The sequence below is a fragment of the Erigeron canadensis genome, chromosome 5, assembly GCF_010389155.1.
Source record: "Erigeron canadensis isolate Cc75 chromosome 5, C_canadensis_v1, whole genome shotgun sequence".
Lineage (NCBI taxonomy): Eukaryota > Viridiplantae > Streptophyta > Magnoliopsida > Asterales > Asteraceae > Erigeron > Erigeron canadensis.
This window is the reverse complement of record NC_057765.1, coordinates 18,869,901-18,882,267: the sequence shown is the minus strand read 5'-3', so window position 1 is coordinate 18,882,267 and position 12,367 is coordinate 18,869,901. Positions and strand designations below refer to the sequence as shown.

Here is a 12,367-nt window from a genome sequence, read left to right as displayed (position 1 = left end):
TGATTTTGGATGCCTTTGACTCCTTTAAAAAGATGACAGGTTTAATTCCGAGTAGCACTGTTTTCTTCTGTAATGTGCCCGATTAGGTCAAAAATTCTATTTTGAATATCATGCCTTTAGAAGAAGGTAAACTCCCTGTTCGATACTTAGGCGTCCCTCTCATTTCTTCCAGACTTTTGTATAAAGATTGTAAAATATTGATAGAAAGAATGGAGAAAAGAATTATGGACTGGAGGAATAAGTTCCTATCGTTTACAGGAAGAGTGCAATTAATTATGTCTGTTTTGTCTTCCATGTATATATATTGGTCGTCTGTGTTCATCCTTCCTTCTAGAATCATGGCTGACTTGGAAAAGCGTGGGTTCCTTTGGTGCCAAGGTCCTATGCAAACAGGTAAGGCTAAGGTTTCTTGGAAAGCATTATGTGTGCCAAAATATGAAGGAGGATTAGGATTGAGAAAAGTATCTTAAATGAATAAAGCTTTAATGATCTCGCTTGTTTGGAGTAGTATTTCTCATAGAAGATCACTTTGGGTTGATTGGATTTATGATCACAAACTAAGAGGAAGAAGCTTTTGGGATATACCTAGTCGATCAACAGATGGTTGGAGCTAGAGAAAAATCCTATCCTTAAGGCCCTTTATCTATAACTTTATATGGAAAAATCTAGGGACTGGACAAGATACATCAACTTGGTATGACACTTGGAGTGATATAGGACCCTTATCAAATGTAATTCGGTCGCAGGATGTAAGAAGGGCTGGATTTTTACTTCAAGCTAAAGTGGCCGATATTAATAGGAATGGGGAATGGATTTGGCCAGCCAATTGGCTCGATTCTTTTCCCTTTCTATATAACATTTCGACTATAGTTTTGTAGGATCATAAAAAAGATACATTGGTCTGGAAGATTGCACATGAAGATAAGCCTTTTTCTTCTTCCATGGTTTGGGACACAATTAGGAGTCGAGAACAACCTGTTGATTGGGTGAAGGCTGTATGGTTTCCTCAATGTATACCATGACATGCCTTCAATTTATGGCTGATTATGCGTAGGAAGTTACTCACTCAAGACCGAATCCTACAGTGGCCACAATCTAGAAGGAAGAATATGAATATGATGTGTTGCTCACTTTGCAAGGCTGATTTTGATTCGGGCTCAAATCTGTTTTTCGATTGCTCATACTCTTCACAGGTTTGGGATGTTGTTAAAAGTGATGTTAACATGTCGTCTACCTCAGGTTCTTGGAATAATATCACAGCTTGGTTGATTGCACATGCTAAATCACGCTCTATAATTCATATTATTGGTAGACTAGTTGTTGCAGCCACTACTTACTTTATTTGGCAGGAGATAAACAACAGGATGTTTGCTAATCATGCTAGCCCACCTGATATCTTATCTAATCTTATCAAAGATATTGTTCGTTCAAGATTATGGAGATTGAAGTTTAAAAAGACAGCTCGAGTTGTCACCACACTTGATGCTTGGAAGGTTGGGGGTGACTACCTGCTTCAGCATGACGAATTAACCTAGTATACCTTTAGTATTATTGTCTATGTCTAAATGTCATTGTATTTAGAATAGGCTTGTTTCGCTTGTGTAAGCTGTTTTTTCCTTGCATTTCTTGTTGACATATATAGGGCATGTCCTATGTATGAACTAGTACGATAATTTGGCCGTACTACTTGTTTTGTAATGGTTTTTGGGTGATATAAATGTTAACGGGGACAACCCCATTTACCCCCGAAAAAAAAAGAGTGACTTCAGTCACTTTGTAAATGTGTCACTCTCATTTGTCTATATTAGTTGATGTACGTGTTTGTGGTTACCAGTATGGTTTAAACTTGGTACTTCACTGGCCTAATCCACCAGTGATACTGGAGTGTCCAGTCAACCTCCAGATGCATTGAATTGAGTCATGGTGTGTTAGTCATAATATTTTAATACTTGATGTTAGTGCGTGCCATGTATGCAAACTCTTTAAAATGGATAGCTACTATTCATCTTACGTGGTATGACATTTTCAACTTAAAATGATGGTTTTGTTATCCTGGGAAGAGAAAAAGTGCAAGTTGGTAATTTTGTGGGCTGTCAACCGTCATACATTAATGTGTGATGGGGAACATTAAATGCGGATGTCAAAGCCGATCAAAATTGTTTTGAATTATTTCAAATTAACCGTTTTGAATTTCATTTTCTCTCTCCTCTATAAATACCCATATTTACTTTTACTTTTCACTTCTTCTCGAAAATCATTTACTCCCAAATCTTCAAATTCCTTCATTTACTCCTTTCTTCATTCAATTTCAATCATCAATCTCTCTCATATTTACTGCAGTTCAGACCCTAAAAAGCTTAAAACATCATATTTTTTTCTTATTTCTGAGTTTTTGATCATTTACAATGGTTCCTCGACAAACAAATTCAAACAAAAATCTCCTTGCCTCTACTTATAATCTTCCTGCTGCTGTAACAAAAGCCCGTCACATCTCTATAGATGCAGGAGCCATCCGTATTAACATGAATAATTGGATGGCAAAACTATTCAGCACCACTCATGAGCCCACTTCTCTTATTGGAAGGATAACTGCTTTTTTTCTAAGTTGTCCTTTATATGGTGCTCTAACCCTAAATCCGGGTAAAATGTATCATGAATATTTATGCGAATTCTGGTATACTGCTAGATATGTTAATACCAATGAATCCATTCATTTCACACTGGTGGATTTGGCACAGATCTTCTTCGATGATCTTGTTGAGCGTTTAAAGGTGAAAGGTAGAATACCACATGTTCCATTCATTCGTTTTCTGTCACTTATTTTCAAAAGGGCTCTTCGTAATGAATACGATTTTGAGTCAACCCATTTTCCAGTTTCTGAATACATATGGGAAATAACTTCCTTAAAATCAAGAACTGGTGAAATTGATATACCTTGTAATATGATCCAACTGTTTCAAGTAGAAAACAATGCATCATCACCAGATGAGTTGGAAGAGGCTCCAGGCAAGCGTCAAAACAATGAGGGACCTACCGGAGTCCTCAATGCTGAAGTGGTGCCACCACTTACCCAGATGGCTCTTGACCAACAGCAGAATGTTGAAATTATTCCATCAAAATTCTTGTAAGCAGCCATCCAGAATCTTCCCAACAAGATTCTGGAGATGTTTAAAGGGAAAACTTGCAAGCAGTCACTACCAATATTCTTGTAGGAGGTAGTGGTGAAGAAAATGAAGGGTCAGCCCAACCCCCAATAGAGTCCGTGTCAGCACAATCAATTGAAGTTATCCAAATTTCTGACACTACTCTTGCACAGACTGGGGTTACCGGAACCTCACCTCTAGTGAATCCGGTCTCAACTTCTTCGGCTGGTGATATTATGAATGAAGATGGGTCTCTTATTGTTGAACAAGTACAGAATGTTGAGAAGGAGGAGAATATTGTACAGGAGGCTGAGCAGGTGACTGGAGAGCAGGATGCTCAAATTGATTTAAATGTACAAGTTGATAATCAAATTGAGCAGGAGGAAACTCCTGTTTATGATGAAGTCGAATCACCCATGTCTGAAGGTAACAATTTTGATTTTGATATGAATTTTCTGGGTGATGAAGTAGAAAATGTTGTTACTTTAGTTATTACTTCAGTCACCCCACCACCAGCATCAGAAATGCCACCACCTCTAGAACCACAAAATATTCCACCACCACCACATCTTTCAATTCCTCCAAATACTCCATATTTTCAACCAACACCTTCTTCAGTTTCTCTCCCTCAATCATCACCTGAATCACCAGTAAACCTTCTTGAATACCGTGTGCTGGACTACTCAACTGTTGTCACAACTGAAACATCTTCTGAAGGAGTCCGGACACAAGTACCTCTGGTGACCAGAATGGCTTCTGATCTGGCACCTCCCAGTGGTCTCTCCACTTCTTCTTCCATCGAGGTCCAAGACCTTTTTAATAAGGTGGTGGACCTGGAGAGATCACTCCAGTCTTCTTCCCGGGTTGTTTCAGACTTTAAATCTTTATTATCTAACAACCTTGCTACAAAATTTGTTGGGAATGAGAAGCTGGTGTTTGAGAAGTTAAATGAACTGGTATTGGCCACAAATAATAATTCGGAAAATATCAAAGTGGCTGTCCAGGGATTGGAAGAAAAGTTGGTAACATCTGTTTAGACTGCAGTGAAAAATGAAATCATTCAACTACTAACAGGTCTAACAGAAGAAGTTCAGAGGCTTACCACCAGAATTAGCAGTCTGGAGAGCAAGCCAACAGTTGACCAGAATTAAGTTTCAGTTCCATCAGTGATGAATGTGTGAGGAAGTTCAAGGCTGACATACTCAAGGATGTCATTAAAGAAAATTCTGGGCCACTGTTGCGGAGTCTTAAGGATGGTTCGCTTCCTCAAGTTGTGAAAATGATTGAGAATGAACTGCCAAAACGGTTATCTTCAGAAATGCAGATTATTAAGAAGGAAGTGACTGAACTGAAAACACTTGTCAATCTCACATCCTCAATTGCTGGAATAAACTTTGGGTTAAATGATCGTGTCATGCTTCAACAGATCTGGAACGTCCACCAGTCTTCGACTGGTGAATCTTCCAAGGGGGAAGATCTTAGTAGAAAGGTGGAAGTGTGGAACAAGTTGACTGAAAAGAAAAAGCATGGTACTGATGCCAGTGCTTAGGCTTCAGAACAAAAAGTGCCTAGTACTGAAGCTAGTGCACAGGAAGCTCAAAAAGCACTTGGCACTGAAGTCATTGTGCAGGAAGAAGAGGCTGCTGGTACTAATGCCAGTGAGCCCCAATTTGAAGCATTCCTAAAAATCATATCCACTTTGAAGTCAGTAAAAAAAAAAAAGCACGTGGTATCTGGAGGAGAATTAGATACCACTGAAGGTTCGTCAGAATTTCCTACTGCTGATGATGATACTTCTAAGAGACTGGAGCAGGAATGCATAATGATAGAAATTTTCAAGAAAAATCAAAAGGATAAACTGCTGGCCCATAATATGCAAATGGCAAAGAGGGGGACTCTTGATTCTTATAATGTTGGCAAGTTGGGCATACATATTGATATATACAAAAGAATGAAGGAAGACCCAGAGTTCATCAATGTCTAGATGCATTGGATGATGTCTATGTTCGTTCCAGGTACTCTTTAGAAGAACAAACTTATGATGAAGTAAGCTATGGTGTCAGTGTAGTTGAACTTATCAGACATAGGACGGAGGAACTGATGAACCTCCAGAAGAGGATAAGAAAAAATGCTGCAGCTCTGGAGATAGAGTACAGAAAGAAAATGAAAGGCTTGCCCAAACTTACTGCCAAACAAATCAAGGCACTCAAAGATGCAAACCTTAACATATTCATTCCCTTGGATACTTCACAAAGAATTAATCGTGAAGAAATCCAGTCTGTTGTTGAACAAAGAAAGGCATCCAGGGAAACTGAAGAAATGGTCCAGATTGCCAAACAAAAAGACAAGTACAATGAACTAATGGCGTTCAGGGCTAATGTCAGAAAGATCATTGATGCTGAAATTAACCTGGCTGAGAATCATGAAGGTTTTTCTAAGTTTCAAGTGAACTTGACCAGAGAGGGTAACTTTGTGGATGAAAGGAAAAACACTTTAGTTAAAGCTTTTGGGTGGTCTGAACTGAAGGAGATTGGCTTGATATTCAGGGGGAAATTTGATATATTTTCATATGTCAAAGCATTTATGAAGAGAATTGAGAAGGTCTGGAAGGTTAAGCAAATGATGGAGGTTGCACTGGGGATAAGACCAGCAGATTTGTAACACCCCACCATTGGCGGAAACATGAGGTGTCATGAAAAGTACAGCACGACATGGAATTACATAGATACTGCTAAATGAAATAGAATATAATAAATATATTCCCAAAAGTATGAGTTCAAGTCATGACAGTGCTAAAATAGCTTATTACAACCAAGCTCAAAAAGAAATAATCCAAGGCATGTAGCCTTAAAGTCTGACAATTAATAAGGAGCATTAATCTCCGAAGTCCAACCTAGCATAACAGTCTTTATCCCTGATTAGCCTGAGCACCTGAAAAGTATACTAAAACGTGTCAACACAAAGGTTGGTGAGTTCGTAGGTTTTAGTCAAAAAGTCTAGTCATAGATAAAAGTTATTTGTCGATTCTTGTAAGTCTAAACAAGCATTTGTTCAATATAAACGAGCAGAGTTACGCCATATTATGTCCCAAGTCTCAATGACTCATGTCTCAATGCCTCAAAGTCTCAAAGTCTCAATGTCTCAAAGTCTCAAAACTCAAAGTCATAAAGTCCGGCCTTACGGTACCTGCCTTAGTCCAACTCTCCAACACACACAATAAGCACATCCAATAAACACGTCATAAAGCACGGCAAATAAACACATTATCACACACATATAAGCAAGATTCAAGTACGTCAAATGACACATGTAACTCTATACGCACAGGCTCAATATTGAACATAAACAGAAATCGACAAAACTGTTTGAAAATAAGTATACTTTCCACCCCAAAACTTGTAAAAAGAGGGGCTACGAAACTCACCTGAAAAGTGTTATGAAAGTATAACGGACGAGCACAACAAGCACAATCAAAGTCCATGACAATCAACACCTACCAATAATACATGACAAGTCACAATGACAGTCTTTGGTCTTAAGTCTTAGCCTGTTAGAAATGCCTTTGAGTGCACATGTCTTTATTTAACTTCTAAAACGACGTTTGACAAATTTCGAATAAACCGAACAAGAGTCTGGATTTGACAACAAAGTCCTTTATTAAGTTCAAACACATTATTATATCAATACAACCTCATTTGAAATCATTTTATAGTTCAAAATAAGTTTTACTCGAATTTACTGAAAACTAGACAAAACCGGAGATTTTAACCGAAAAGCTTACGAAACCGAAACGAGTTGAGGTTGAGCTCAACCTAATGGTTGAACTCGACCAACTAAAGCCCAAATATGTTATTTTAAAATATTTTATTCATGTGTTAGCCAATTGGACCAAAACTACACCTTTTGAGAAAACTAGTCAAGTTTAAGAACCGAATAAGCGCGTATGGACACGATAGGCTAATGAAATCGACTATATGAGTAGGGAAGTGGTTGAACTCGACCATGGCAGGTTTAGTTCGACCTGGACAGATGTAAAAATGATTCTTTTCTAAGTCTTAAAGGTCCAAGAGTTAAAACAAGTCATTTCGGGTCAAACTAGGAACCTTACGAGCCGTTTAAGCGACAAAAGTCAACAGAGGGTCAACCTAGACCACCAGAGGTCGAGCTAGACCAGGTAGAGGTTGATCTGGACCTGCCTAGGTCGAGCTAGACTAGCCTAGGTCGAGCTAGAACTGGCCGGGTTCGGATTCATACGCGATTTGAGCAAAACGAACGATTTTGACGTGATTTTGTTAAAATAACGAAATCTAAGGCTCGCCAATTCATACCCATGAGTCTTGATTGCACAAAAGTGTCACAAATCAGTACAAAAAGGGTGAAGTTCGACCGATTTCATACATCATGTGATCGACAATTGCATAACCTTAATCTTGGATACGGAATCGACTAGTTTTAGAGTCTTTTAGCCAAGTAAATGATATCTTCAATTCTTGTAGTTGCACAAAATCCAAATTACATGAGTGCATAATGTATCAAATCAAAGCGTTAATCAAGGTTCAATTCATTTCTTACACACAAATGTAACCGAAATTGCACAATCAACAATCAAAGACATGATTCGCTTAGCTTTTGATAAGAACCGAAAGAGTAAACATATATATACATATAAAAACGAATTGGAGAGATTAAGAACAGGACTTACACAAGTTTTTGATGAAGAGAATGATAATATTCACTTGTTTCTTGATAAAAGATCGAAGCCTTGATTGATTGAAAGCGTTTGGAACCGAAATCGAGAGAATGATTTAAGAGAGGATTTGAAAGACAAACTCTTTTCTCTTCTTGTCTATGAAATCTGAATTTTTTGTGAAGAAAGGGTGTTTTTCAAAGAAAACCTTAGAGAGAAATCTTATGTGTGTAAACCCTTTTGATGGAATGAAAGATCAAGTTTATATAGGCATGTATATGGTTGAATTCAACCATAGTCGAACTCAACCAGGTCTAACTCGACCAAGTCGACCTCAACCAGGTCGAGCTAGACCCATATCTGTAAACTAGACTCTTTTACGAAAATGTGGCCGCTTGAATCATCAAAAACGGAGTTATGGTTTGAAAGTTATGACTAAAACAAAATCAATACGTTTTTCTGTTGTCGATTCGTTTAATTAATTAAAACGACGCCATATACGGCAAAGGTAAATGCTATCCGTTGATTCGCTTAATGTTTTGAAAGTTCATTTTAACTTTATTTGGCATTTCTATGAGGCAACTAGTCTTCCTCAATCATTTGCTCCAAGTCTTAAAAAGTTAAAGGCACTAGTACTCAATAAACATGTCTTGTCTTATTCATACTTTAATCCATATAGCCACACGTCTAAAGACTTAAATTGATAGTTAATGACCTTCTACAAACGGAAAAGTATAGTCAAACGAACGCTCAGGTGACGGTTGTCACAAGATTGATTACCATCCTCACCTTTAGCCAAGGGAAAGGCCACTAAAGAAGCTTCGGGACATGCTGAAAAGAGAAGGGCCCAACTCTTTTATCAATTATTTGTTTGTAATTTGTTTTATATTAAAGTTGTAACTTTCTGTCAGTTGATGTCTTTAAATATAAGTTGCAAGCTTTAATTTTCACAAGTAATTGATCAGATTAAGTCTAGTTAAATTAAAATGTATAAACTGGAACACTGATGATCTATAAAGTGTTTTCCAGTAACTCAAAATTAGGCTTAGTCAAATTCTAAGCATTTTTCAAGCACACAATTGTATAGATAGAAGCTTGAAAAACCTTGCATAATATCTAAACAAATAGGGGGAATTTGTTAGGTCCATATTTACTGGACTCGCTCCAGACGAGAAGACTGGAGCCCTCTCAAGATTTGTCCAGAAATTATGAGAAGGCCAGTGAACCATTTACTTGCACAGGAATCTGGATTCCACCAAATTGGTTCACTGAACTTCACTCCAGTCAAGATCATTCCACTGAAGAACATTCTCTCACTGAAGTCGAAGACTGAAGCCTAAACAAAAGAAGACTGATAAATGGCAGAGCCCACTGATTGTCTTACCAGATCTCCTAATTGGAGTCCTTGTCAGTGTTCTAGGCCTCACAAGTCTGAACACTGATTACGAGGAATTGACTTATCTGCCTTTGCACACTTTTATCCGGACAATCCATTTATCTTTTGTTAAAAGTTCTTACATGCGTGTAAAGATGGTTGGTTAAAGTATTAAAAGTCACATCAAATTGATTTTATTCATGTACTTTAACCAATGCTTTTAAGGAATAAATATTATATTCCTTAAATGCATGAAACCTTATTTGTACGGCAAAAATAATTAAATACTAATTCTTTTTGCCTATAAATACCAAGTCATTTCCCTCGTCCAAATCACTTTTTTCAATTTGGTATCTTTGCCTAAATACTCTCAATCTTAACATTTATACTTCACAACTTTAAGTATTTCGATCAAGGAATTTATTTAGAAAATTTAGATCACTTGTAATTCATAAGTTGTTTAGATACTTACCTTTGTAATACCTAGGTTCCACAACAACCTTGTATTTTATTATAATATCAATGAATAAAATACACTTGAAAATTACATTTGTGTTCCACCATTTACATACTTGTTTAGTTTATTTATTGGTTAAGTCTTTAATGCTTTATTTATATACTTGCATTTATATTCAAAGCGATACTAATCCAATCTAGTGCATACTTGACTTGTTATTCTACACTTGTGGGTTAAACGATCGAGTGACAAACTTCACAAATATGGTGAGACCAAGTTGTAATTTTTCAAGTGTAATTTATTTATTATAATTAAATAAATTACAAGGTTGTTGCGGAACCAAGATAATACACGAATGTTATATCCTAACAACCTATGCAATATAAATGATCTAACACTTGGAAATTGTCCTTAACATTCGAAACACTTAAAGTTGTGAAGTGTTCCCTTTTACGATTGAGAGAATATTGCACAAGTTCACCAAGAATATTGCAAAGTATGAATATGCAAAGTTGTATTCTTGTTGTGCAAAGACCTCTATTTATAGGCAAAGTTCGTATTGGGATTCCATTTTTGCCGCTCAAATATGATTGAGAGCACTTAAGGATGTATTTTGAAATCCTTTGAAATGCTAAATAAAGTAAGACATAAAGTCACTTTATCCAACCTGCTTTATGCACTTTTGTACTTTAACCAAAGACAATTGCTATTGTCAGGATAAAGGTACATAAAGCAAAAAGGTCTTTTTCGTAATCAGTATAAAGTTTTGTAAGTACTTTACACTGATTCTCTCCAGTTCTCGATCTGGGTAGAATGTCAACTGGGCTTCGCTGCCATTGTCATTCTCTATCTTCCATTTGTTGTCTTCGACTTCAACTGGAATGATTGTTGTATCTGGTCAGATCTCAACTGGAGAGAGTCGTCAATTGCATTAACTGTACATTGCAACTGGACTCCTAATATTTCTGGACAAATCTTCTGGTCTCCAGATATAGCTGGAGACGCTCCAGTTTTTAGCAAAAATGGACCTAACAACAAGTATTTCCGGGTACCTAGAACAAATATAAGATCAACCTATAAGCTACAACAAAGCATAAGCTCTAAACAAGGAAATTTTAGCATGTTTCTAGCTTTGCACCATTCACTTTCCAATGACTTTCAGACATCATGAAGACCAGATATAACAAAACTCAGTTCTGGACATTTGCAGGGAACTCAAAGACCCTTTAAAAAATGTTAGGTTTGGCTCTTGAGAAGATTTAGTGAATAAGTTATGACTTTTACAAAACAGGCCTGCATCAATCATCCTAAATCCGACCAATTCTGAAAATCAGCATTTTTTTTACCTATTTCTGGGCAAAACCAAAAGAAACTTAGTTCATATCGAATTTAGAGGATACATAGACCTTTTCGTAACAACCCTCAAAATCCAACTAGGGCAATCCACTTGGACCTATCTAGACATCTATCCCTAGAGGTTTATTAAGAGAATTGATCTTCTAGCCATTTAAGGCATAGTGATAAATGCCATCTAGTTCAATGAGGTACCCATAGATGATTAGTTGTTCTAGAAATGCCATTCACAATAACTAAAGATTATCCAAGTCAATCTCAAGGTTTATAAAATACGATAACATTCTTTTTGCAAGTATATAATCTTAACAATAAAGTATCCAAGAATCCAAATAACTTATCCACTCAAATAATAACAATGCACATCAATAAAAATTTCATGTCAATTACATATATGTTGATATATTTACATAGACGATACACACACACACACACACACATATAATGAAACATTTAAATAAGTCTTGCAATTAAAAAAATTGTTCATACAACTTAAAGTAATTATAAAAATAAACTCTTGAAAAAATCTACCAACCAACATGCCACTAAACCACTTATTCTTACACTCACACATAAATATACATACATATAAACAATAGTTAGGACTTAAACCCAACACATGCCACTTGGGTTAGCCAATGAATTCACTCATAACCCACTGCACCACTCCACACAACCAATTAGCTCTCTCCTAGTTTCTTTTCTCACCCTAAATCATGTGCCCCCCCCCCTTCCCCATACTCCTCACTTTTCATTTCAAAACACACACACATCTCTAAGTACTCTCTCAATCCCTCTCAAAAAAGATTATGCACTTTTTCTTTCTCTTTTTCGATTCATACAAGGCAACAAGGAGCATAAACTTAAGTAATCTAATGTAATAATAAGTTTCATTGATCATCCAATAACTAGAGTCATGTATGGTGGAAACTTGGAGGTGATTTGGAGGCTACAACCACTCGAAAACAGCCCTCAAAGAGTGTTAGAAATATCATTTGTAGTAGTTGATTTGTATTAAATCATATTTTGTACTTGTTTTGTATTATTCATAAGTATGGAAGGGGCCTAATGTAAATTGTATAGAGGTATATAAACCCCCTCCAAAGCTTAACATTGTAACCTTTTTTACATACAATGCTATCCAATCTTTCCACACATCCTAACTCACTCTCTCTCTCTCACGATACACACACTTTCTCCATTAACACACAATAAAATACACACTTAAGCTCAAATTATCATCACTACATTTGGTATCAGAGCGAAATCAGTCAATCTGAACGATCCAGAATCAAAATTGAAGTTGAATTTGTTCCCAATTTTGATGTTTTTGAGCTATTCATACACCTTGA

The 12,367-nt window shown here is 36.6% G+C and overlaps 1 protein-coding gene across 1 annotated transcript; it reads left to right on the top strand.

The window, feature by feature from the left end:
• Positions 1–338: 338 nt before the first annotated feature.
• Positions 339–1,535, top strand: LOC122601306. The gene is made up of 3 exons (XM_043774074.1): positions 339–461; positions 879–1,000; positions 1,055–1,535. Exons 1-3 carry the CDS (start codon positions 339–341, stop codon positions 1,533–1,535), a joined length of 726 nt encoding a protein of 241 aa, XP_043630009.1.
• The last annotated feature ends 10,832 nt before the right edge of the window (positions 1,536–12,367 follow it).

Excerpts from the sequence above, each read along its gene's own strand:
- LOC122601306 (XM_043774074.1), top strand. The coding sequence starts at position 339 with ATGGCTGACTTGGAAAAGCGTGGGTTCCTTTGGTGCCAAGGTCCTATG. Across the intron at positions 462-878 it reads GAGGATTAGGATTGAGAAAA|GATCATAAAAAAGATACATT; the intron begins GTATCTTAAATG and ends ATAGTTTTGTAG. Across the intron at positions 1,001-1,054 it reads GATTGGGTGAAGGCTGTATG|GAAGTTACTCACTCAAGACC; the intron begins GTTTCCTCAATG and ends GATTATGCGTAG.